General features: G+C 39.4%; 1 protein-coding gene and 4 non-coding genes across 6 annotated transcripts; 2 read left to right on the top strand and 3 right to left on the bottom strand.

Moving 5' to 3' along the window:
* Positions 1 to 1,173: 1,173 nt before the first annotated feature.
* zgc:85932 (uncharacterized protein LOC405875 homolog) lies at positions 1,174 to 21,585 on the bottom strand. 2 transcript variants are annotated; one of them, XM_056375132.1, is made up of 20 exons: positions 21,244 to 21,585; positions 17,268 to 17,337; positions 16,349 to 16,467; positions 16,057 to 16,190; positions 13,861 to 14,032; positions 13,640 to 13,711; positions 13,319 to 13,410; positions 12,083 to 12,157; positions 10,971 to 11,131; positions 9,918 to 10,075; positions 8,537 to 8,745; positions 8,361 to 8,406; positions 7,081 to 7,155; positions 6,673 to 6,733; positions 5,803 to 5,867; positions 5,621 to 5,689; positions 4,831 to 4,909; positions 3,738 to 3,854; positions 2,069 to 2,127; positions 1,174 to 1,856 (listed from the first exon to the last, which is right to left on the bottom strand). In XM_056375132.1, the coding sequence occupies exons 1-20, from the start codon at positions 21,490 to 21,492 to the stop codon at positions 1,830 to 1,832; spliced, it is 2,109 nt and encodes a 702-aa protein (XP_056231107.1). In that variant the 5' UTR covers positions 21,493 to 21,585; the 3' UTR covers positions 1,174 to 1,829. The 2 variants fall into 2 exon arrangements, 1 of the variants encoding a protein (XP_056231107.1); XR_008827418.1 differs by lacking the exons at positions 1,174 to 1,856; positions 2,069 to 2,127; positions 6,673 to 6,733 and having other exon boundaries at positions 3,798 to 3,854.
* Positions 7,719 to 7,791, top strand: trnak-uuu (transfer RNA lysine (anticodon UUU)). The gene has a single exon. It is a non-coding gene; the product is annotated as a tRNA-Lys (tRNA).
* trnak-uuu (transfer RNA lysine (anticodon UUU)) lies at positions 8,171 to 8,243 on the top strand. Its single transcript has one exon. It is a non-coding gene; the product is annotated as a tRNA-Lys (tRNA).
* On the bottom strand, positions 8,919 to 8,991 carry trnak-uuu (transfer RNA lysine (anticodon UUU)). The gene has a single exon. It is a non-coding gene; the product is annotated as a tRNA-Lys (tRNA).
* Positions 9,559 to 9,631, bottom strand: trnak-uuu (transfer RNA lysine (anticodon UUU)). The gene has a single exon. It is a non-coding gene; the product is annotated as a tRNA-Lys (tRNA).
* Positions 21,586 to 21,947: the final 362 nt, after the last annotated feature.

The raw sequence follows: 21,947 nt of genomic DNA, 5'->3' as shown, positions 1-21,947 counted from the left end.
TGTCCATGTGGGCATATGAACTTAGTTTCAAGACATACTTGAAAAAAATATGAACCTATCTTTTTACAATTATAGTTTGTTGTTTTTTTGGATTATGAAATGGTTTTGGTCTTGATTTATCTCATGTTTCTGTGAAACCACCCACTGGTTGAGCCCACACAGCCTGTTATGTTTTAAATGTATTGTGAAGATGGCTTTTATTTTCATATGAACATGTGGTGGTAGACAAGAGCAAAAGAAAGACAAAAGCAAAACAAGAAAATTATCAATATTCATTTCAATAAAGCAATCTCAGAGGTGAAAGAGACAGGAAGAGAGACGGAGCGACAGGGCGGGGCTGATGTATGACTACCACATGCTAGCCTAAAAGTCAGTTTGAACTAACACAGCAATCAGTGCAACAGGATATTGAACACACACACACACACACACACACACACACACACACACACACGCACACACACACACAGCCTCTGGTATGTGTATCTCTGACGTTCTCGCTTTAAAGAATGATGCTGGAAGACGGATATTTACACATACCAGACTTTAGCAAAGAACAGAGGATCATTTCTCAAAGTATCCCCTGTGGTCGGGGGTCCCTCACTGCAGAGACAGAGCCTGCAGAGAAGTTGCAGAGGGAACCTCTTCAACCAATCCAGTAGATCTAACTTTTCCATCATGGCCTGGTCAGAGGGAAAAGGCCACATCATGAGGGATTGCTGCAAAGGGAGACAGAATATACAGGACCAAAGAAACTAATAAAACTGAAACATTAACACACAGTAGCATCAGAAATGTTTGTGATATTCCTGTGAATATCTCTGAGGTCAGAGGAAGTCATCCTTATTCATGACAGAACTCAAACATTTTTTGAAGTAGTTCATACACAACCAGACCTACAAAAATGGGTCATCTGATTTTATTTTAAATAAATATAATAATAATAATATTTTTTTTAATTATTATGATTATGACATACCTATACCTTCTTATACATTTGCATATCCCGTTGGACATTCTCTATGCTCCTAAAATTGAATTAATTTGAAAAAACAATTTAACAAAATATGTACATACAAAAAAATGATGTAATAAAACCAAAGGAAAAGAAAAGAAAAGGAAAAGGCACAGAAACCTGAAAATACTGAGATAAAGAAAACTGGAGAACCACCTTACAGACTTTGACTCAATATTCTTTATTGAAATTGAATTATGCTCAAACAAAGCGCTACATTTTGTCAGAACAATCATGTATATGACATCCTACAGTAGAAATGAATCACTGTTTAAATGACAGCATGTTGGGAAGAACTGTTTTTCACTTCAGCTTTAAGGCATCACAATAATAAAGGACATAATACAGGATCATTCTGAATGATTAATTGAATAAATGATAAACTGCTTTGTATGGATATAATTGTTTGAAGCCATGATTATGGGACCATTGATAAGAGTAAAGAAATAACGTCAGAGGTCAATAAATCATTCACTGAATCACTGAGGTGACATTTGCTGAAGTGTCACCATGACAGTGAATCATAAACTTCTGTTTTCGTCACAGCAGCTCATCTGCATTCCATATTTGACCCCAGATGTTTCCATGACTGAAGAGAGTTCTTATTACTGTTTGACAATATGATGACACCATACAAGAGGGGGATTAATGGCACAAGATCTCTTAGTACAAAGCCTGTTTTTAGTTTGCTACATGTTTCTGTCACATATATAAAATAAACACAACATATTAAGATCAAGCGGGAAAAACAGAAGAGCAGAAAACACTACATTAAGCAAATCCTGCTGAATCCGACTGAGTGGACCAGGTCAGGTCAGTTGTACATGGTCATGTGGAGCCACTGGAACCAATGAGAAAACATTTAGTTGAATTCATCTGCTTCAATGACAACCCTTTATTTCAATTTACAGGACTTTATTTTCGTGTTTGAAAGGTTTAATAAAGAACGTGCCAAACTGAGATGTATCAGTTGAAACATTCATATTATAAATATATAAGAAATATATAAATACGTCTGTTTAGTGCCATATGTATGTATATCTGTGTTCATACCTGTCTGTAGCTGACAGTTACAGTTCCCATTCCCACCATGTCGTACGCTTGAAATTTGTCTGCAAAACAGGACAAAAACAATGTACAAATCAGACACAGTTCAACTAAGATGGCCAATAAATGTTTCTATTTTATTCTAGCTGTAGGACGAGGTGGATGGAGTTTACGGTGTCAGGACAGTTTGCATTAGTTTCTGTAGACTGAGTTGACTTTCACAAGCTTTTCTAAACTTTTTCTGAACGCTCATTATACTGTCCTGTCCTGCCTGGCAGACACCACCCATCTGGCCATGATATACGCCAAAACAAATTATGTAAATTTTTTCACATCGCTGTTGCCAGGTCAAACCATAATGATAATTTTGGCATCTCATTTTAACTTTGTACATAAAAATCTACGGCAGTTTAAATGTATAAATGTCAGATAGTCAGTGACTCTTACTTTTAGTTTTCTAATGTAGTAGTAGCCAGGAAGGTTGTTACATTCTGATGAAAGCACATAATAAAATAAACTGAACCAACTCACTGTCACACATCTCACTGTCAGTGTTTGTTTGTTTGTTTTACAGTGAGACAGATAAATTTGCATCTTAAAGTTGAAGTAAAACACTTTTATACTGCTTGCTGAGCCACTTTGTTCACATGTGTTGTATTTGTGTATCATGAGATTAGCTGAGCAAGATCTGGCTCTGTGTGTTTACTCATACAGCTGACTGTCTATTATTCATTGGCCTTTCACATTAGCATTTAGTTGACAAAAAGTAGACAAAAATGTATCATATTCCTCATAGTTTCTACCTTCAAAGGTTAATGTTTATTTAGTTACAGTTTGAATGACTGTAAAATGTACATCAGCAATACTTTTGTTTTAGTTTGATTTGACAAACCTAGCCTGAAACCCTGTAGCTACTAAAATTTCTTGTTTATTTATAATTATTTATTTAAGTTTATGATTTATAATTTATAATTCATGTAACAATTTTTTTGTTTGTTTTGTTTCTAAAAAAAATTCAAAAATTGTTGAATTTTTGTTATCTCCAAAAATTGGAGATAAAAAATTAGAAATACAAGCAGCAGCAAAACCGTTTTTTAACACAGGTAGGGTGTGGTGACAAACTGTCATATAAGCATGACTAACACTGCACACATTCGCACAAAAATAATCAGTTGCAAAGACCGTGCACAAAAACCTAACTCTTCAAATATTCCTGCTTTGCAGTTTTTCCAGCTCTCAGCATCAAACATGGTCTCTGATGTTTTCTGTTCTAACTTGTACTTGAAAACATCTCTCTATCCTCTGCCATTCTTCTTCTTATCTTTTCCTCTTGTATCTGCTCCCATCTGTTTCCCACGCCTCCCCTGTCACCTCACACATCCTCCCATCCCCTCTGTTTCTCCTCTTCTGTCCCTCTTTACATCTTCTTATTGTTCATCACAGACAATAGACTATTACTATAAAGAAACTCCTTACTGGTAAAAACTGCACACGATAGCCTTATAGTGGTAATTACCAGTAGGATATACTAGACTGAATTACTTGGGATGTGAGCGTTTAAGTGACTTAAACAAGCTATTGTTTCTAATCTCCTCTGCATTTTGCATACTGTGACAATGCGCCACTTGTCTTTTTCCTAATCCTCCTCCAATCTTCCCTCATCTCCCTCCCTTACGGATCATGCTCTCCAGTTTCATCAGTAGGTACAGGAAGCCAGGGTAACTGATGGTCAGGTCAGGCTCTGTGTACCGCAGTCCAACCAGCTGCATCACCAAATCATCCACCATGATGCCTGAAGCAGAGACAGACTTAGATCAGAATAAATCACTATTTTCAACAGGTGCAGTGACAATGGGCAAGGACATTTTCTCTTGTGAGACATACAGCTGCCAGTGAACCTCACATATTAAAAATTCACATATTTACAGGCATCTGCCAGCCTGTTGTAAATGTGCTTACTGTTCAGTTCAGTTTACCTTCCAAAATGTTACCAAACAGAACAGAAAACAGAGGAGGAAAGAGTGTTATGAGTAGTACTAATCCCCTCTCGATATCTTGCTGACTTAGTGTTTTACTTGAGTGGAAGTAAAGGTTTAATCAAGCATTTATTTGATAAAAAGCAAAAAAAGCAATTTAAAATGAATTCTTATTGATTGCCTTATTAGAGGTGAAGCCAGTGATGAAAGGGATTTTTATGATTTCAAAGGGCTGCTAGGACAAAGTTCACACTAAATTATTTAAGCGTAAACACCAATAGAGAAAGGCCAGAATACTCTTTACCGACTGACATGTCGGTGTCTGCACACACAGTTATCCAGCCTTTGTACTGGATTTGATGTAACCTGTCGTAAGTTTTCATACCCTACCAGTTTAAACTGGATTATTCCATGCAGAATCTGAATAATCCAAACAATTATCAAAAACTATTTTCAATCATGCTCAATTGAGAAACATGAAAAATGCAGATTGATGATCTAATTCAAACACTTCAGTATAATATGTGACTGTATCTTTAATGTGGTGAAACCAAAGTAAACAACACAAGCTACCCCCGCCTTTATTAAAGAACCATGTTAAAAAGCAGAGGAAGAGGAAAAGAGAGGTTGTTTGGCTCCCCCTGTTGGCCAAATTGTTCTTGACTGATATGGAACCTGAGCACTAAAATCATGCACACATGTGACACATGAGCTGCTAGAAACAGCTCAGAAATGTTTAAAGTGTGATTGAAGTCCATATTTATTTATTTCACTGTGTGTTCTCAGTCCTACCTGCTGCCTTCAGAGCAGGAGCGACTTCCTGATACTCGAGGCGCTGGGTTTTGTTCTTGTCAAACACCAGGAAGATATCCTGAGGAGAGATTAAACACAGCATACTGAGTGCATGAAAAACTGCCACGCTCTGACATAATATCTGACAAGACAAGTTCAAGTCTGTGGTCCTGTGGTGCATTTTTGGTTGGAGCTGTGTGAAAACTTGAAATTCAACTATGGCAACCTATGAATGTTAAATGTTTAAACTACATCATGTTTTACTAATTACATTGCTGCTAAGTAATGGAAAGATTTTTGTCAACATTCATTTTGTGTAGTTTTTGACCAACTGAAAAGCACAGTGCCAGTGAATATGTTCAGTATTTAAATGATGATAATGCAAATTCGTTGAGTTTTTGTGTTCACTTGAGGGATTTTGGATAATCTCCTGAGCAACATACGAGTACAGCATGGATGGTTTTTATCCAGAACAATGACTTGTAACATGGCAGTGTTGTTGTTGTGCAGTCCCCAATACACAGCATCACAATGTTCACAGTACACAGATAAACACAGAGGGATTAGAAAAAGAAAAAGAAAAAGTCAGAAAACAGGAAAAAAAAAAACCATGCTGGAAACACTGACACCATTTGATAAATTTTCCCTCAACCAATTTTCTGATTCACACACAACCACTCTGAACATCTATTCTATATTGTTTTTGATGATTTCAGCCGTGTTGACTGATTTGAGCCATGTTTTTTAAATTGATGTTACTGTTGTGGAATGTTGATGTTGATGAGCTTACCGTCCATCTCCTGATCTTGTCCCACATACTCTGGAACTCTGGCCAGTTTAGCTGGGCGTTGCCCTGGGTCTGGATAAAACACTGAGGTCAAGGAAATTAACCAGACCAACCAATAGACCTCAACAGTTGTTGTCATTCATTCAGTGCTTTGTCTTTTTTTGTGTGTGCTTTTTCAAGGATACATCCATGAGGACCACCAGGCTCTTGCAGTGCTCCAGAGCCAGGTTCTTCTCACTGCCGGCCAACACTGAAGACAACAAGTAACATCACCAGTGGACATTTTAACATGCATAACATCACATTAAATCATGATGATGTGAGATGATGAGATGAGATGTTACTAAAGTGTTTTTAAAGCGTGACGGTGAGCCTGTTTTCTAATTAATGGCCTTGATTTGCACACTGCGAGTTGTAGATTGCATGTTAAGGCAGGGGTGGGGTCAGCAGCTCTACCAAGCAATTAGTGTCATGAATACTTATATTCTTATGATTAATGAACCCCAAATAGCATATTTCACATAGGTGGGCGTGTTCCCTCTGAAACACTGACCTATCTGTCACCATCTTTGATCTCCTCAGCTAATCCTAACCTGAAACTTCAAGAACACATTTGCCATGAAACTTCAGGCAAGTGCTCTAAAAAGGTCAAAACAACAAAAAATAAATTTTTACTCATCTAAAGACATACGTTTAAGGCGGCTGACTGGAGGATATAGATTTGGCCTCAGCTCCACAGATACATCAGATTAAAAGCTAGATGGAGCGATTGCAACAAACCAATCAGCTCTGGTTTTAACTGTTTGTTACTGGATCAGCTGTAGATGTCTGTGGTATAACATGACTCCACATGAATCCCTGTAAAACGTGATACTAAAATCAAAAGAGAAACCCTCTGTATAAATATCAAAATCAGACATTATTTTATTATGACTTTTTGACTTGTGACTCCTCACTAAAGGAATTCAATCGTTGAATACAATCTCCTGATGAAAGAAACACGACCGGGCGAGTCTATTATTCCACCCAAGATAAGAGACAGAGACATCACTGACCTCCTCCCTGTATGGCCTCAGTCAGGAGTCTGTGGAGGTGCACTGGTTTGCAAACCCCATTCTGATGACACAAACCAGGAAACATTCACAATACAAGACATAACGGTCATTGTAGCACTCACACAGACACTTCAAAACACAGGCAGACTTTTGCGGTTTAAACCAGTAACTGCACATGAGGCTGGGGTTTACCACACACAGCAGGACTGACAACTGCCATTTAGTTCAGGGAACACATTTTTAATGAATTCTTGTGATTGTCTAATCTGTGTGGGAATGAAGGTGTTTTCCAGTGCTGCAAACATCCATATGGCACTTAAAGTAGGTTAAAGCTCAAAACTATTTGCAGATGTTAGTCAGGCCAGCTCTGTTTTTGATGCACAGCAGCTGCGTGGAGGTAAGTCTCACCTTGTTGCAGTGCTTCTTGAACAGCTGTCTGGTAGATTTAAGAGCAGGAAGAGCGGCCTGGTGAGGAAATGAAGGCTGCAGAAAGAAAATACAGACTGAATTTAAAAACAAGCCTTTAATTTTTACAAACCAATGGCAACTTCACAACTTTTTAGCTTTGCAGGGTTTTTTTAAAGAAATGTTTTGAGGCAGAGTCTGGAACTTAAACTAAATCAACCCTCTGCGTCTCAATATGTTGAACATTTCTGTTTTCCACACATCATTTAATTTTTGACTGCAGGGATTCAATACAAAAGCACTGTTCTGTCACTAGATCAGAATTATAGCAACTTTGTGCGGCAACACAGTGCGGGGAAAACTTCTTTTTTTTTAATTCAGTTGTCAGTTAACATCAAAATCAACTACATTTATTCACCCGTTATCTAAATCATTATTATCTGGCACTTATCCCAGCATGCACTGGGTAGGAAGTGGGCACACCTTCAAACAAATCACTATCACAGGGCTAACACAGCCTAACAGACAACCATTCACACCTACAGGCTTTTTAGAATCACAAATTAAACTGATCTACAAGCCTTTGGACTGTGTGAGGAAACTGGGGGATGAATACACACCTATGTTAACATGCATATAGAGCCTGGATAGCTCAGTCGGTAGAGCATCAGACTTTTAATCTGAGGGTCCAGGGTTCAAGTCCCTGTTCAGGCGATAGTAGTTTTAAGGTGTTGCCATCAGGGGTCACAAAAATGAAAGAACATGTAGTTAGATGGTACCTCAGCATTACTACTGTACTCTACTATGTCTCACATTTGAGTTGTGACTGTAGTGGGTAACTAAATGACTTACAGAGTAGAGCTGTGACTAAATACACAGCCCAATAATGAACTTCTATACCATATACTGAATGTGTTTCCTGTTTTCATCTTCATGTTAAATCTCTCTCACCTGTACAGGGACTTGAACCCTAGACCCTAAAATTAAAAGTATGTTGCTTTAGATGATTTTATAATAAGATATACTACAACACCAATACAACAGAAAAAGTTAATGTATCTGAGAGAATGGAATGCAATGGGAACACACTGGAGCCTGGATAGCTCAGTCGGTAGAGCATCAGACTTTTAATCTGAGGGTCCAGGGTTCAAGTCCCTGTTCAGGCGACAGTAGTTTTAAGTTGCTCCCTTGTGGTCACTTCTCTGACTGTTATTTCTAACATAAACTTCACTAGGTGAATAATAACTAATGGTGAATAATGTGTAATTTAACTTGTCTCTTACCTCTGTTATGTAAGAGCTGTCTTGTGGCGATGGTTTGTGAGCTGGACTGAAAACAAAGCATTAAAACATATCATCATATTTATAATCTCTAATCTTAAAGCCTCAGATCTGTTAAAAAACAAACAAACCCCTCTACCATCATGGTATGAGCATGTTGTTTTGAATCCATGACTCACGTGGCTGCGTTGCCCTGTTCTGTCAGCACCCGGAGGAGAAATGCTCCCTGCTGATTGTGCTCGGCGGTGGAAGGGATGATGACGTAGCGACCTGGTTTAAGGGAGCCACGAAGAACAACTTCCCGACGTGAGGAGTAATGAGGGCTGCAGAGGACGGGGGGAGTAGCACGCAGCTCCTCAGAGGACAGGTATTTCCTTGTAGGATGGGCCTGGAGAGAGAGCACAGAATTATAACACATACATGTACCCCATCTCTACTAGCTACTGAGCTACTGTTGTCAAGTTCTAAACTGCATCATGAGCAATGACTAAACTTGAATGCCTACCTTTACATTGCCTTGTCTCTTGTTGCTGTCTGCTTCAAGCAATTTAAAACTACTGTCGCCTGAACAGGGACTTGAACCCTGGACCCTCAGATTAAAAGTCTGATGCTCTACCGACTGAGCTATCCAGGCCCTGGCCCCAGAAGTCCACATATTGCTTTCTGTCACTAATATTGACATCTACACTGTATTACTATGAGAAATTTTATAAAAGCACAAATTCTGGGATTTCAGAGGGGAAAAGGATGAATTACAATAACACAACAATATCACTTCAACAGCCACATAGTTAAACAAAGTGAATATTACACTGCTCACTGACTGAAGAGGCTAAATTGGTATTGTAGTCCACAGTGAGGCTCCAGGAAGATACTTGGAAAACAGATTAATATAGTGTATATACACTGTAAATCGGAGACACAACTCTCGAGTCTACATGGGTTTGCTTTGCTACCTGTCTTTCCTCTGCTACCTGTCTTTCCTCAGACCGTCCAACCAAATGCAGGTTAATTTGTGACTGTAAATTGCCCAGGTGTGTGAATGGTTTTCCGTATGTATTAGACGTCTGACAGACTAGTGAACTGTTTAAAGGTCTGTGTACTTCCCCATTACCAATGTGGAAAGACCAAACCTCAACGGCAGCAACGTGATTTATTTACGTCCACTTCCTGTCTGTTGCAAACAGCACAAAACTTCTCTCGCCTGAACAGGGACTTGAACCCTGGACCCTCAGATTAAAAGTCTGATGCTCTACCGACTGAGCTATCCAGGCTCTTAGAAGAGCATTTCACCATGTTAAATTGTGTCATTGTTAAATCTACTTGATTACTGGCTCAGTGATTTAGTTTAGGGTTAGGTCAAAGTTAGGGTAAGTTTAAATGGATATTTGAGGATTAAGACTTGGTTTAAGGATTAGGTGTAGAATTAGCTTTAGGTTAGGATAAATTGGGGTTAGGCATTCGGCTGTGATGGTGAGAGTTATGGTAAGGGGTTAGGGAAGGTATTATGTCAATGACAAGTCCCCATAAATAAACTACAATGTGTGTGTGTGTTTGTACCTGGTATATATGCAGGGCCATGGCAAGGTCTATGCCTCTACGTCTCTGGTGTTTCTGCATCAGAGCCAAAACAAAGGAGCAGGTCTTGTGGGAGTCCGCTCTGCCACCGTCCACCTCTGACAGTACGAGGTAGAACTGAGGGTTCTGCCAATACCAACCTGCACACACACGCACGGTTTTAGTACGGCACTTTTCTTTATATAGTACTACATCAATGACAACTGGTCAGCACAAACACTTACAAATACCTTATTTATACACTAATTTCAAATCAACACAACATACATATGGGAGTTAATATGTTATCAAGACATGTAAGGTCTCTCAGAGCATGATCACAGCTTCTACAAAGACTGAACAAATGTTTGGTGGTGGGGTTTTATTTTTTCAATGTGAAAGCTTCACTGTGTGGACAATAGAGCTGGGAATTGATAAGATTTTATTGATACCAATGCCATTATCCATTCTGCTTATCGATCTGATTCTTTATCAATTCCTTTATCGATTCCTGTGGATTTTCTGTGCGGAAAAAAGTAGGCCTATACAGGTTTTCAGTATCAACGACACAAATTTTATTATGAGTCTCTGAACACTGAACAAGTTCAATCCCTCGAGGAGGGGATGCTGTTTACTCTCGGACATTGCACGTTGCGCTGTTAGCGTCATTTTGTGTTAAATTAAACCACACTTCCTCGACTCCTTCGTTATTGTTCACGCTGACTGCCTCTCGTGAAAGTGTGACGTTATGTTTTGCAAGGCAAGTGGACCTAAGTGGAAGGCATCGATAAGGGAATCGTTAAGCATAAAGGCAAATGATGTCGATGGATCGAACCAGTTGGAACCGGTTCTTGACTGGAACCGGCTCTCAATTCCTATCCCTAGTGGAAAACCATCTGCTGATTTTACCTGCTGACTGGCAGGTACAAACTTTGATGCAGTCAGAGTCAATTGCTCAGCTTGAATAATTACAATCAACACTGAATTTGGTTCTCAATGAAAATTCAACTCTCTCGTATTTGTATTTATCTGTAGTTGTATCATCATTTGCCTTACCCCCTTGGGGAGAGCCTCCCGCTGTGACACTTGGCACCCAGTTCCCGTGATGCATTACATAGCTCCACGGCAGCACGCCGGGGCCTGGTTCTCCGAGAGTGTCAGTCAGGTGACACACCTCCATCACCTCAAATTGCTGTCGGAAGTCTGACACTGACATCCTGATGGAAAGAATGAGAAACGGGTAAGTTGAGACATTTCATGTGTATATTTTCACAATATGTTAACAGACTCAGAGTCAGTAGTGATGTAGCAGTGTTGTAGCAGCTGTGTTTGGGTAGCTTTGTATCACTGTCCATCAAGATGCCACACTGCCTGCCTGTTTCTTTCTGTCTTGCTTTGATAAATGACAATAAAGCTAGAATTACCACCTCGTGGTTGTATGCCTCCACCAACCAATCAAGTTGCAGGAAATATGGTCACAAGCTTCCCTTTCTGAGGTACAGCACTGAATAATAGTTTGCAGAACATTATGATGTCACTGTGAAGTTGACCTTTGACCATACCATTTGGGTATAAAATGTCATCACTCCATCATTTTATCTTATTAGACATGTTAAATTGTGTCATAATAAATGTATGAATTTGGGAGTTATGCCCAAAAAGTCACAGTGACCTTTGACCTTTGCCCACCAAATTCTAATCAGTTCATCCTTGAGTCCAGATGAATGTTTGTGCGAGATTTAATGAAATTCCCACAGGGTGTTCCTCACATATTGCATTCACAAGAATGTGAGTTCACAGTGACCTTGACCCCTACACCACCGAAATCGAATCAGTTCATCTTTGAGTCCAAGTGAATGTTTGTGCCAACTTTGAACAAATTCCCTGGAGGCGTTGCTGAGATAATGCATTCACTCGAATGGGATATATGGACGTACTGGTGTATAAACAGACAACCCGACAACATAATGCCTCCAGCAAAAGCATGTGTGCAAAAGAAAAAGAGATGTCAAGGTAAGTGGACTTGTTTGCCCTGTTGTTCTTGTTGTCGTGGAGACGTCAGAGTGTTTTGTTTCGTGTTTGCAGGAGGCGGACATTAAGATTCAGAATCAGCAGTGATGCATGTCACAGACAGATGTTGCTGATACACAATGACACCACAAACTCACCAGAACTCCCCGTCTTCCCGGCACACTCTCTCCAGTCTTCTCTGCTCCTCAGTGCTCACTGTTCTCCACTCTGGACTGACGACAGAGACAGACAGAAAAGCAGGGACACTTTTTATTTTTATGCAGTAAAATACTTATTTCCCAATTATTCCACTTTCTCAGGAAAACAAAAGGTACTGCGAAGTTGGTTAATACCTTTGTCCCATAACCTCAGAGACATCTTCTGCATTATTGAATTCTATAAGTAAACACAAACAAGTGGAGCTAGGATATGAGTCAAGACGCATGGACTACAACTTTTGTTCTTTTGATGGACCAATTCTTTTTAAATTTGATTTTAAAGCCAGACAGAAATAGGTGAGACACCTGAGACTGAGAAGGCCTAGACAGGTCAGTTTACATCTACAACCACAATCACACAAACTATCTCAGGTAGTTCTAGAGGGAGAATATCTATTAATCTTGCAGGTAAACTTCAGGTTTTTTTCATTATAACATTTTCATCCCACACTTAACAAAGTCAAGTTATAAAATCAATTGAAAATCTGGCTAATTTTGGTGTGTACCAAACAGGGTAGAAATTTCATGGTGGCCACGCCAGCCATGGCCGTCGTTGCCCCTGCGTGGCGTCTGTGACAATGCTACTGCCAAAATCTCAAGGTTGCTTTAAAAGCGTCCCTGGAGCAGTCTTTGCAGCTTGGATTGGTTGTGTGCATATACTAAACTGCTAACTTCTAACTAACTAGTTAACTCTGTTCCGGACGCCAGCATCACTGCTCCCTCTCTCTCACCCGCTACACACACAACCTACATACTGATCTATTCCTGAAAGGAGCTGCTCTACTCCTGCTACAATAATCTGTCTCAAACTTTGCAAACTCACTGCGGCTCTTGCACAGAGACGATAAATCAGTGTAATCAGCTTGTTTGCTTTCTACTGCTGCCTCTTAACGCTTAGTGTGCAAGTTTTGTTTCCACACACGTCTGCGCAGGTGAAGTTGAGTCAAGGACAAGCTCCCGTCCTTGTTAACGGGACAAGGACGGGAGATTGTCCAATAGTTTTCGATTTTCATGTGACTTGTGTAATTTTTTTGTTTTTTTTCTCTTATCAGAAAGTCAAGTTATTTAATTGTACGCACTCAATCACTCAATGGCCTTTTCCCTAAAAACATATGTGACACCGAAGGCCAAATGACCTTGTCCCTAAAATCAGGAAATTCCTGGCCTGGTACCAACCCTTTCAAGTCACTCCAGGGCCCCTCCCACTCAGTGTTGCCCCAGGGGTTGAGGATTCGTACCAAATCCACGGTGCCATGTGTTGTCTTCACCTGTCAGAGAAGGAGAAAGAATATGTGAAGCTGTGGTCCAACAACATATCAAAAGCACGCTGCTATGAGGATTGTTTTTATGATATCAACAATAGTGTTTTTGGAATTTATGTGAAGAAATTTATGGTTATGTGTTTAATTTTATCTATTTTTAGGTAAAGTCTGTGAAAATTGCCTGAGTCAAACTCTGTGAGATATACAAAATATGACAATGTTTAGGGAGAACTACCTTCTCTACTGCGGTCAGAGAGTAGGCATGTCTGAACATGATCCCTAATGCATTCCTTTGCTCCAGAGAGCCCTGGAGGGAAAAACACAGAAGTAACAGACAGAATTACATGTCTCATCACATACACATAAGCCTCAGTGCAAACATGTTTTGTTATACTAGTCTAAACTAGCCTAAAACCTCTTTCTTTACCTGTCAGGTCGCTAACCTCCTTACTGTACCTGGCTGTTGGCGCAGTTGATGAGTGCTCCTTTAGACAGCAGGTATCTGAGGAAGGCCGGCAGGTCTCTGGACAGCGAGCCAATGTTCAAAACCTCAGCCACCCCGCCCGTCATATCAACCATGGCCTCATGAGGGAAGCCCATGTCCAGAGCTCTGTAGCCACCTTTCAACCTGTGACAAAGACACAGGGGGGACAAAGACATCAGACATCAACAGGTACCTGGACAAAGGTGTATTAGCCAAAGTTTTATTGAGCATACAAAGGAAATGCATTTCCTAAAGAGCAGCATAGGTAAATAGATGTACAGCTAAACAGATTTAGAGGGACAAAAATAATCAAATCTATTCCAGAAATAAGGAGGTATTTTCCAGTATGCCTGAATTATTTCTGGCGGCATACACTTCTGTTGTGAAGACTAGAGAGGAAGATGAGTCTGACCTCTGTGGTGTTTTTCAAGCAAAGCTTCTGTGGCAACATTTTAATATGTGTAGGTGTTTCCATGCTTCATATTTTATCATTAAGATGATTTCTGGTTATGTGGTTAGGTACATCATTTCTTTCAGCGCTACATGGGATTTAATAAACCAAGATTTTAAAAATTAAGAAAAAGACGCAAAAGATGTTGAGACAACAGTGGAAGCGGTAGGCAGGTTTCCCTGTTCTATACTGGGATTATCCTGACAAAAAGCTACTTGTAAAGTGTCATTGTGATACATTCTATGCTATGTGCTAAAGTGTATACTATTTATAGTATATCTAAATCTGAAAAGAAGAATGCAATATGTTATTTTTATGTGAAAAATAGAGGTTATTATACTGTTTGTGTAGCAGTTATTCTATAGGGAGACAACCTTTTTTCTCTCTGTCTTTTCCATAGGGCAATGTTGAGTCCAGGATGTAGCATGACTGCAAAAAGGCAGAAGAATAGGTGGAAATTAACTGGCATTTGTTTTCAGCTAAGGTGGAGTTGCCTGATGCAATCCAAAACCAGAGAGGAGGAACTGGCAGTATGCCAAACTTTGGGTTGAGGAAGAAAGTGCAGACCTGAATGGACAAGAAAGGGAAGCCATCTTGAATGATGGACAAGCATACTTGACATACTGTAAATGTCAAATGGATGAGTAATAGCTTTGTAGGGCACTACTGTTGTTGTTGTTGTTGTTGATGTGCTTAATAAAGGGCAACAGAATGTTTGATAATTTTGCCATTTTATGTGTGGTTTGGTAAAGAAACACTTAATAATTTACTTTGATTATACGATTAAGAACACAGGTAAGGTAAGTGCATTTTAAGATAATAAATACAGTTTTAACTATTTCTGCCATACATAAAATGTTGAGGCTATGACATAAAGCAGAGGCTAATTATGTTAATTAATATGTTAATATGGTTTTAACTAACTACTCCTGCCCTCCGCATGTATGCTGAGATTGCTTGCATAGTTCAAATATTTATTAGCCTCTTCAAAAGATCTTCAGGTTTACAGTACAAGTAGACACATCAGCTTCTTGTGTCATATGAAAAAAAATGTTCCATATTAAATGTCATCTGTTTGCACAAAAATACTGTTATACTCTTCAAAGGTAAATTATGTATGAGAAGTGTGTTTGTAAAAAAAAGAAAAAGACAGGAAGAGAGGAATCAACAAGCTTAATGTTTTTCTATGAACTGATGTCCCTAAGCTTCAGTATATGGACGGAGTTTATGCCCTTTTTGACAGAATAATGTGATGAATGTGTAAATAAGATACGGTTGCTATCAGAGTTATTGAATCGGTATGTGTCTACACTGATGTAGATACCCGTGTTATGTGCTACGTAGACACAATAGGCAAAATCAACATGTATGGTACATTAAAAAAATTAATTGTTTATACGTTAAAATGGTGATTTACTTACATATAAATCAACAAGAAAAGTGCTTCCAATGGAAGTGTCTACACAACAGACTGTCTTGTAAAAAAAAAAGGTTTATTCTGAGGGTGTTGCCAGAGAAGCATCACTGGCTCATTAAAAGAATTTATCTCCTTATGAGAATAAATAATTCACAATCTTCCCATTGGATTTTGAAATTCCTTGTTTACAAGTGGATGTTTCAACTTGACAAATGCCAAAGGGGATCTCCTGTCCGATGAAGTGGCCGTGAGATCATCTTTAGATAATGTGCACACACCAACTGATTGACAAGGACTCACTTGGCATAGGCCTTCTCCAGCAGGGAGCTCCAGAACTCCTGTTTGTCTGGGGAGCTGAGGTAGATCAGTTTGTTGTTCCAAGTCGGCAGCAAGTCGTCTATCCTTACCTCCTCCCACTGCCCGTACTGCCAGAACTACAGCGACAGAGAGGGAGGGATGTTTTTGTCACAATGATTTCACCAACTCTACAAAGGCCACAAAAGTCCTTTAGAATAAAGAAAATGATTCCTACTCCTATTCACACTATAATTAGTATAAGTACGGGCGTGTTAGGCCGTGTTTAGTTATTTACCCTGAAGGTGAAGCTACCATTGTATCCATCCTGGAAGCTCTGTTCTAGAGGCATGACCTTGCTGAGGAGAGATCGGTGCACAGCGAGAGATGCAATAGCAGAAAGTAACCAGCAGTCATCTAAAGAAAGCAGATTTAGGTTATCAGGATTGTGGATCTGCATTTACACACAACACAGTCACCCATAGTCCTTTGTGCACTGGACAGTTGTGGTGCATGGTGCATGGAGTCAGAAAATATCATATGACCAAACTGGATTGAACAGGTATTTGTCCTCAGGTGGAAAATACCACCTGAGAAGTCACTGGTAGATAAATCTACTACAGGATGTAAATAATGGGGGTGAGCCTTACTGTTACCTCAATGTTTGTTCTTGTTAGCACCCTGGACAATCACACACAAGGTTTTCATTCTCTGCAGTGCCACTGGACCATTGTATTTGTGGAGGATGTGAAGGTTCAACATAGTCTTAAGGTTCTCATAAGGACCTACCCTCATGGGCTGCACCCCACAAAGCATCAGGCCCCTGACTTTGGACACAGGTAATGTTTCAATATAGTTATTCCTAGTAGAATTGTTCTAAGTGGGGACATGGCTGTACAAAGAGAGCTGGATACAGTGCATCTGTCATCTTTCATCACCTGCTGGTGCATCAGGTTTTATTTATGTACCTATCAATGGATCTGTCACAGACATTTACCCTAATATAATCCCACTTTGTAACAGTGTTAAAGTATTGCATGTGATTCAGTTACTTTAGATATAAGGTTATATGGCTTTGTCAAACCCCAGTAAACATAAAAGCAACAAAAAATAACATGAAATATACCATGTGTTTGAATAAAGTGTACCATGTGTTTTGTGGAGTCATCAGAAAATGCTGTGTTGTGTAACGATACAGTAGCTGTCCGTCTACTTACTGAGTTTTCCCTGGCAGACATCCAGGCGTGTAGCTCCATTTGTTATGAACTGAGGTGATGGACAGAGTTCCTAGGAACAGCAGGGAGTTTGTTGATTGAATCGACACCAAAAGGAAAGAAATGAGAGAGGGGGTGGAGAGGGAAACAGTCAAATAATAAAAACGAATTTTGCACCTTTGGAAGGACCATGCAAAAGGTAGTGGCAGCTAATTATTAAATCTTAGCTATCAGAACAACATGACATAAACTTGGCACCGTGTCTGTTCTCTTGAATACTCCAGCATTGCTGTTTTACCCAGAGTCAGACAGAAGGACTGATCTTAGTTCCATCTCAAAACCTTAATATATATGATTATGACTTAGCCCATCCTATTTATTGTGATAAACAGAGAGGAGATAAGACTTGAAACAATCCAACAGCACCATAAACTGCAGCCTCTTAAGTGGACTTACAGTAATAAACCTGCAACTGAGAGTATTTTGTACATGTCCTGTTGCAGTAAATGTTTTGACCTGAACTGCTCTGTCATCGCTTCGCTTTGATGATGAACGATGGACAAATCGGTCTTAAAATCTGCTTTTATAATATGAGCTGCTCTTTTATTTACATTTTTGTTTTTGCTGATCGCTGACACTTGTTTTTCTTGTCCTGTTTTACTCACTTGGAAACTCTATAGAAAGGTTAGTATTAGTAGTGGTATGAAGAATGCAAATCAGAGACTCAGTTGTGAAAGTCCAGACTACATAAACTGGAATTACAGCGATCTCAACAGTCAGATATGTTCAAGTACCTTTGAGATTGCACAGAAACTTATGGACTAAAATGAAAAACGTGTATAGATTGTGAAATTAAAACACATGTTGAAATGACTGCAGATAAAAAGTGAGGATGATAATTCTGCAAACTGCAACCGATAAACTACAAAGTTAATTCAGTCACACTCTTTGTGGGATTTCAAGCTACAGCTATTGACAACTCACTTAGTAAACCTGTGTTCCTGCTGCTCTGTGTCTCCCTCGGTCCTCCTGCAGTCTCAACAAGAAGAAAATACCATAAAGGCAATGGATGCCCAAGTTTAAGAAAATCAATTAAATACCAAAATATGTCCTCTAATCCACAGGACTCACACTTTTGACTGACTTTTGGAATCCTGTGAACCCAAACGGTTTCCCACACTGCAGAGCAGGGGTGGGAATGATTAATCGATGATCTATAACTGATCGTTAAGAATTTTGTCGATCACGTGGAATCTGATTGATCTAACGTGTGTATCAACGAGGTTGTGTTGTGTGTAGTGTGTTTTGAAGCACTGCAATGAATTTCACTACGTGGCAGCAATTTAAATTTTCAGCAGAGAAAAATGAATAGTCAGCTGCCGGCGCGCGGGCCGCCGTAGGCATCGCAGGTAAACATGAAGAGAGCCAGGCGAAGTTGGGTGTGGGAACACTTCGAGCTATAACGATAATTTCTTATTTTTCAAGTGAAAATTTCTTCGAGTGCCCATCCCTACTGCAGAGATATTTGGCTTTGGGTCAGTAGCAGAAGGGAAGACTGACTGTGTTGTGTTACAATCGCAATCAGGAATCACAGTCCCTGAGGAGAAAGCCGAAGTTAATCCGGTCTGACACTGCAGAGGATAAAATATGTCTCCTCTGTGTGCATTGGCACTTTCGTTTTTCATTGCTTTAGTAAAATAACTTTTGAGTTAAAGTGAAACAAGTACGCAGGGTAAAGGGTTATCAGTCTAACACTTAAGCTATAAATGCAACCCACGTGAAGCCTGTAAGGCTTCATTGTTGTTGAGTGTGCGACAGACAGTTTTCGATTTCAATCAGAAAGTGTGAGACTGTATTACACTGTAATGTAAAGCGATCTTGTTGTTTTGTCCATTAAGTTACACAGCAAATAGAAAAAATACTCACTAAACCTATCACAAATAAGAGTGGACAGCTCAGTGGCAATGAAAAAATAAAATAAAACTGAGCTGCCAGTTGCATTCTACTTTGCACCACTTGTAACCCTAAATAATATCCTTCATTCCAGCACATTACAGGAGCTGTTTTAATTTCATGTAGAGATGTCTTCAATTGATATGTCACTTATATTTACTCAACACAGGCCTTGGGTAAATATACCAGCAGGTTTTGTCTTATCCCTTACTCTGTCCTACCTTGCCCTAATTCAAGAGAAGTGTCTGTGAATGGACAAAGCATTCCTCTTTTTCATTTAATTATTTTTTGGGAGCATTTTTATGCCTGTATTTGATAGCAGCAGGGAATACAGACAGGAAATGTGGGGAAAGAGAGCGGGGGAATGACATGCAGCAAATGGCCCAGCTGGTCGGGAGTTGCGCCAGGGACTAGCTGCCCAGGGCATTTACCCCCATGTGGTACACGCCCTAACCACTTTCACTCCTGTTGCCCTGCAGGCCTTTGTTTGTCTTCTTTATAGCACCACGTGATTTCTTTGAAACACATTACAGTAACTGTCCAGAGGACAAAAATGGAGGTAGCCTGGCCAGTTAGCCCCTCTGCCACAAACTGATCATTATAAATGTTATGTCATGTCTTGCTCACAGAGGGATTCAAATGTGATTAAATGATATTACATTTGAATTTATAGGGCTTTCAGTATCAACATCCTCATGTAAATCGTTTTAAACTATACATTACCTACAGTGTTTAACTTTGAGCATCTGCTATTGCATTTACTTTGAGATTCTTAAAACAGACATATAGTTTGTTTATGTTTGAATCTCTGAGGGAATGACAACATTACTGCTGTTATATTGTTGTGAGGACATAATAGTGAGCCAAGTATTTAGACGTGATCACTTATGACATCACACTGGTGGCCTAGGAGTTGAAGGAACCATTTTTTATGAGATATTGGATCATTTGAACATGTATTGAAATGCAAACATGTGAGAAGTTTAGATGTAAAGTCACTATCTGGTGGAGCTGTTAACAGCTCATACATCTGAAATGTGACCCAGATTAAACACTGAGTTTTGGAAGATGTGAGAAGTCAAAGTAGTGGAGTGGAAGTAAAGTAGCTTAAAATGGGAATACACAAGTAAAGTGCCCTGTTTAAAGTACTTTTAATCACTACAGGAAAAGCGTTAAACTGTAAATGTGACCATGTTACTCAGTAAGTGTTTTATAAGTACTTTATATGTGGACTTAGGTTTATCAGAAACAAAGATCTGGTTTATTTACAGAAATAAAGCATTACTTTAATCATTCAATTTTGTCATGTGATATTTATGTCCTACTACATATTCTTTTCTACAGTGGAGTACAACTATTTCCAGTATACTCATTTTGTGCAACTGTCTATTCAGTGTACCTGATGTTTTAGAGGGTAATATTACCACTACATTTATCTGGCAACTGTAGTTACTTAGCAGATAAAGATTCACATGCAAAACGTGATCATCTCATAAATTATTAACTATTACCATAAAATAAACTATTCAAGAGCGACTGTGAAAGAAGTACTTCTTTCTAACTTCAGTAAAAGTAGCAAGCCACAAACATACTGGTCAGTGGTAAAAAAAACAAACGCTGCACTCAAATCTTTACTCAAGTAAAAGAAGCGAAGTCAAAGTACTTGTTGGAGAGTGTATTATTATGTATTGCATGTATGTATATATTAGATATTGAAATATTATTACTGTTTGATTAGAGGATTTAAAGCTAATTTGAATGACCTCATAGCCTATACTGTTTGGTACTTTCATCTCTAATGATGCATCATATTTTATAAGTTGATTATAAGTTTTATATGAACAACTGTAATTTGCAAGGTCGTTTCTGAACTACAAAGAAACTCACATAGAATTCCTGTCAAACAACAAACACCAGACTTTAGAGGATAAACAAATTCATTTTCACATCACTTCTTGCATGATCAGACTGACAACAAACAAACAAACAAAGAGATATTTAAGGTTTAGTTTCATCTTGTCTTTACCTTCGGTCGTTTCCAGGTGACCCCGGAGTGCATCTCCAGCTCTCCCAGGGGAAAGTGATAGTCCACGAACAGCCCGTCCCGGCCGACCGTGTGGACGTCCACGCTGTCCGGAGGCAGATCCTGGTTCACCAGATCCGCCAGCCAGCGGCGGGACTGGGAGCCCAACAGCTCGTCGGAGCAGACCGACTCCACATCGTCCTCCGACGGAGGGAGGGAGCACTCAGACGACACACTCAACGACTTTATCATGTCAAATCCAATATGTCCTCTCCTCTACTGAGACCTCGGTGCTCCGAACTGAGCTTCGACTTGTCTGTCTAGCTGTCACTTCAGCACATAACAAATCCACAGAGGCCACGCCCTGTGGGAAAGGTACACAGACAGATTCTCACCTGAGCGTGGGAGGAGGATGAGGGAGGAAGGTGCTGCGGGGGGATCCAGACGTATCCAGACGCATCATTGTGCTGCCACGTTTTAAAAAAAAAACCCTTTGTGTCTCAATGTTTTGTGCAGATTTTGCAACCATTGAACGGAGCCAAGTTTTCCATTCTTAATGCTAAGACAATGAGTGATATCAATCTTATCATCTAACTCTACTTTAAAGCAAGTAAACATATTTCCCAAAATGTCGAACTACTCTTTTAAATTATTACAGTTAAGTGTAATATCTACATTGTAACAACTACATTATCTAACAGTGCACA

This window comes from Seriola aureovittata, chromosome 4 (genome assembly GCF_021018895.1).
Source record: "Seriola aureovittata isolate HTS-2021-v1 ecotype China chromosome 4, ASM2101889v1, whole genome shotgun sequence".
NCBI lineage: Eukaryota > Metazoa > Chordata > Actinopteri > Carangiformes > Carangidae > Seriola > Seriola aureovittata.
Note: the sequence above shows the minus strand (reverse complement) of the source record. Positions and strands in the feature narration are given on the sequence as shown.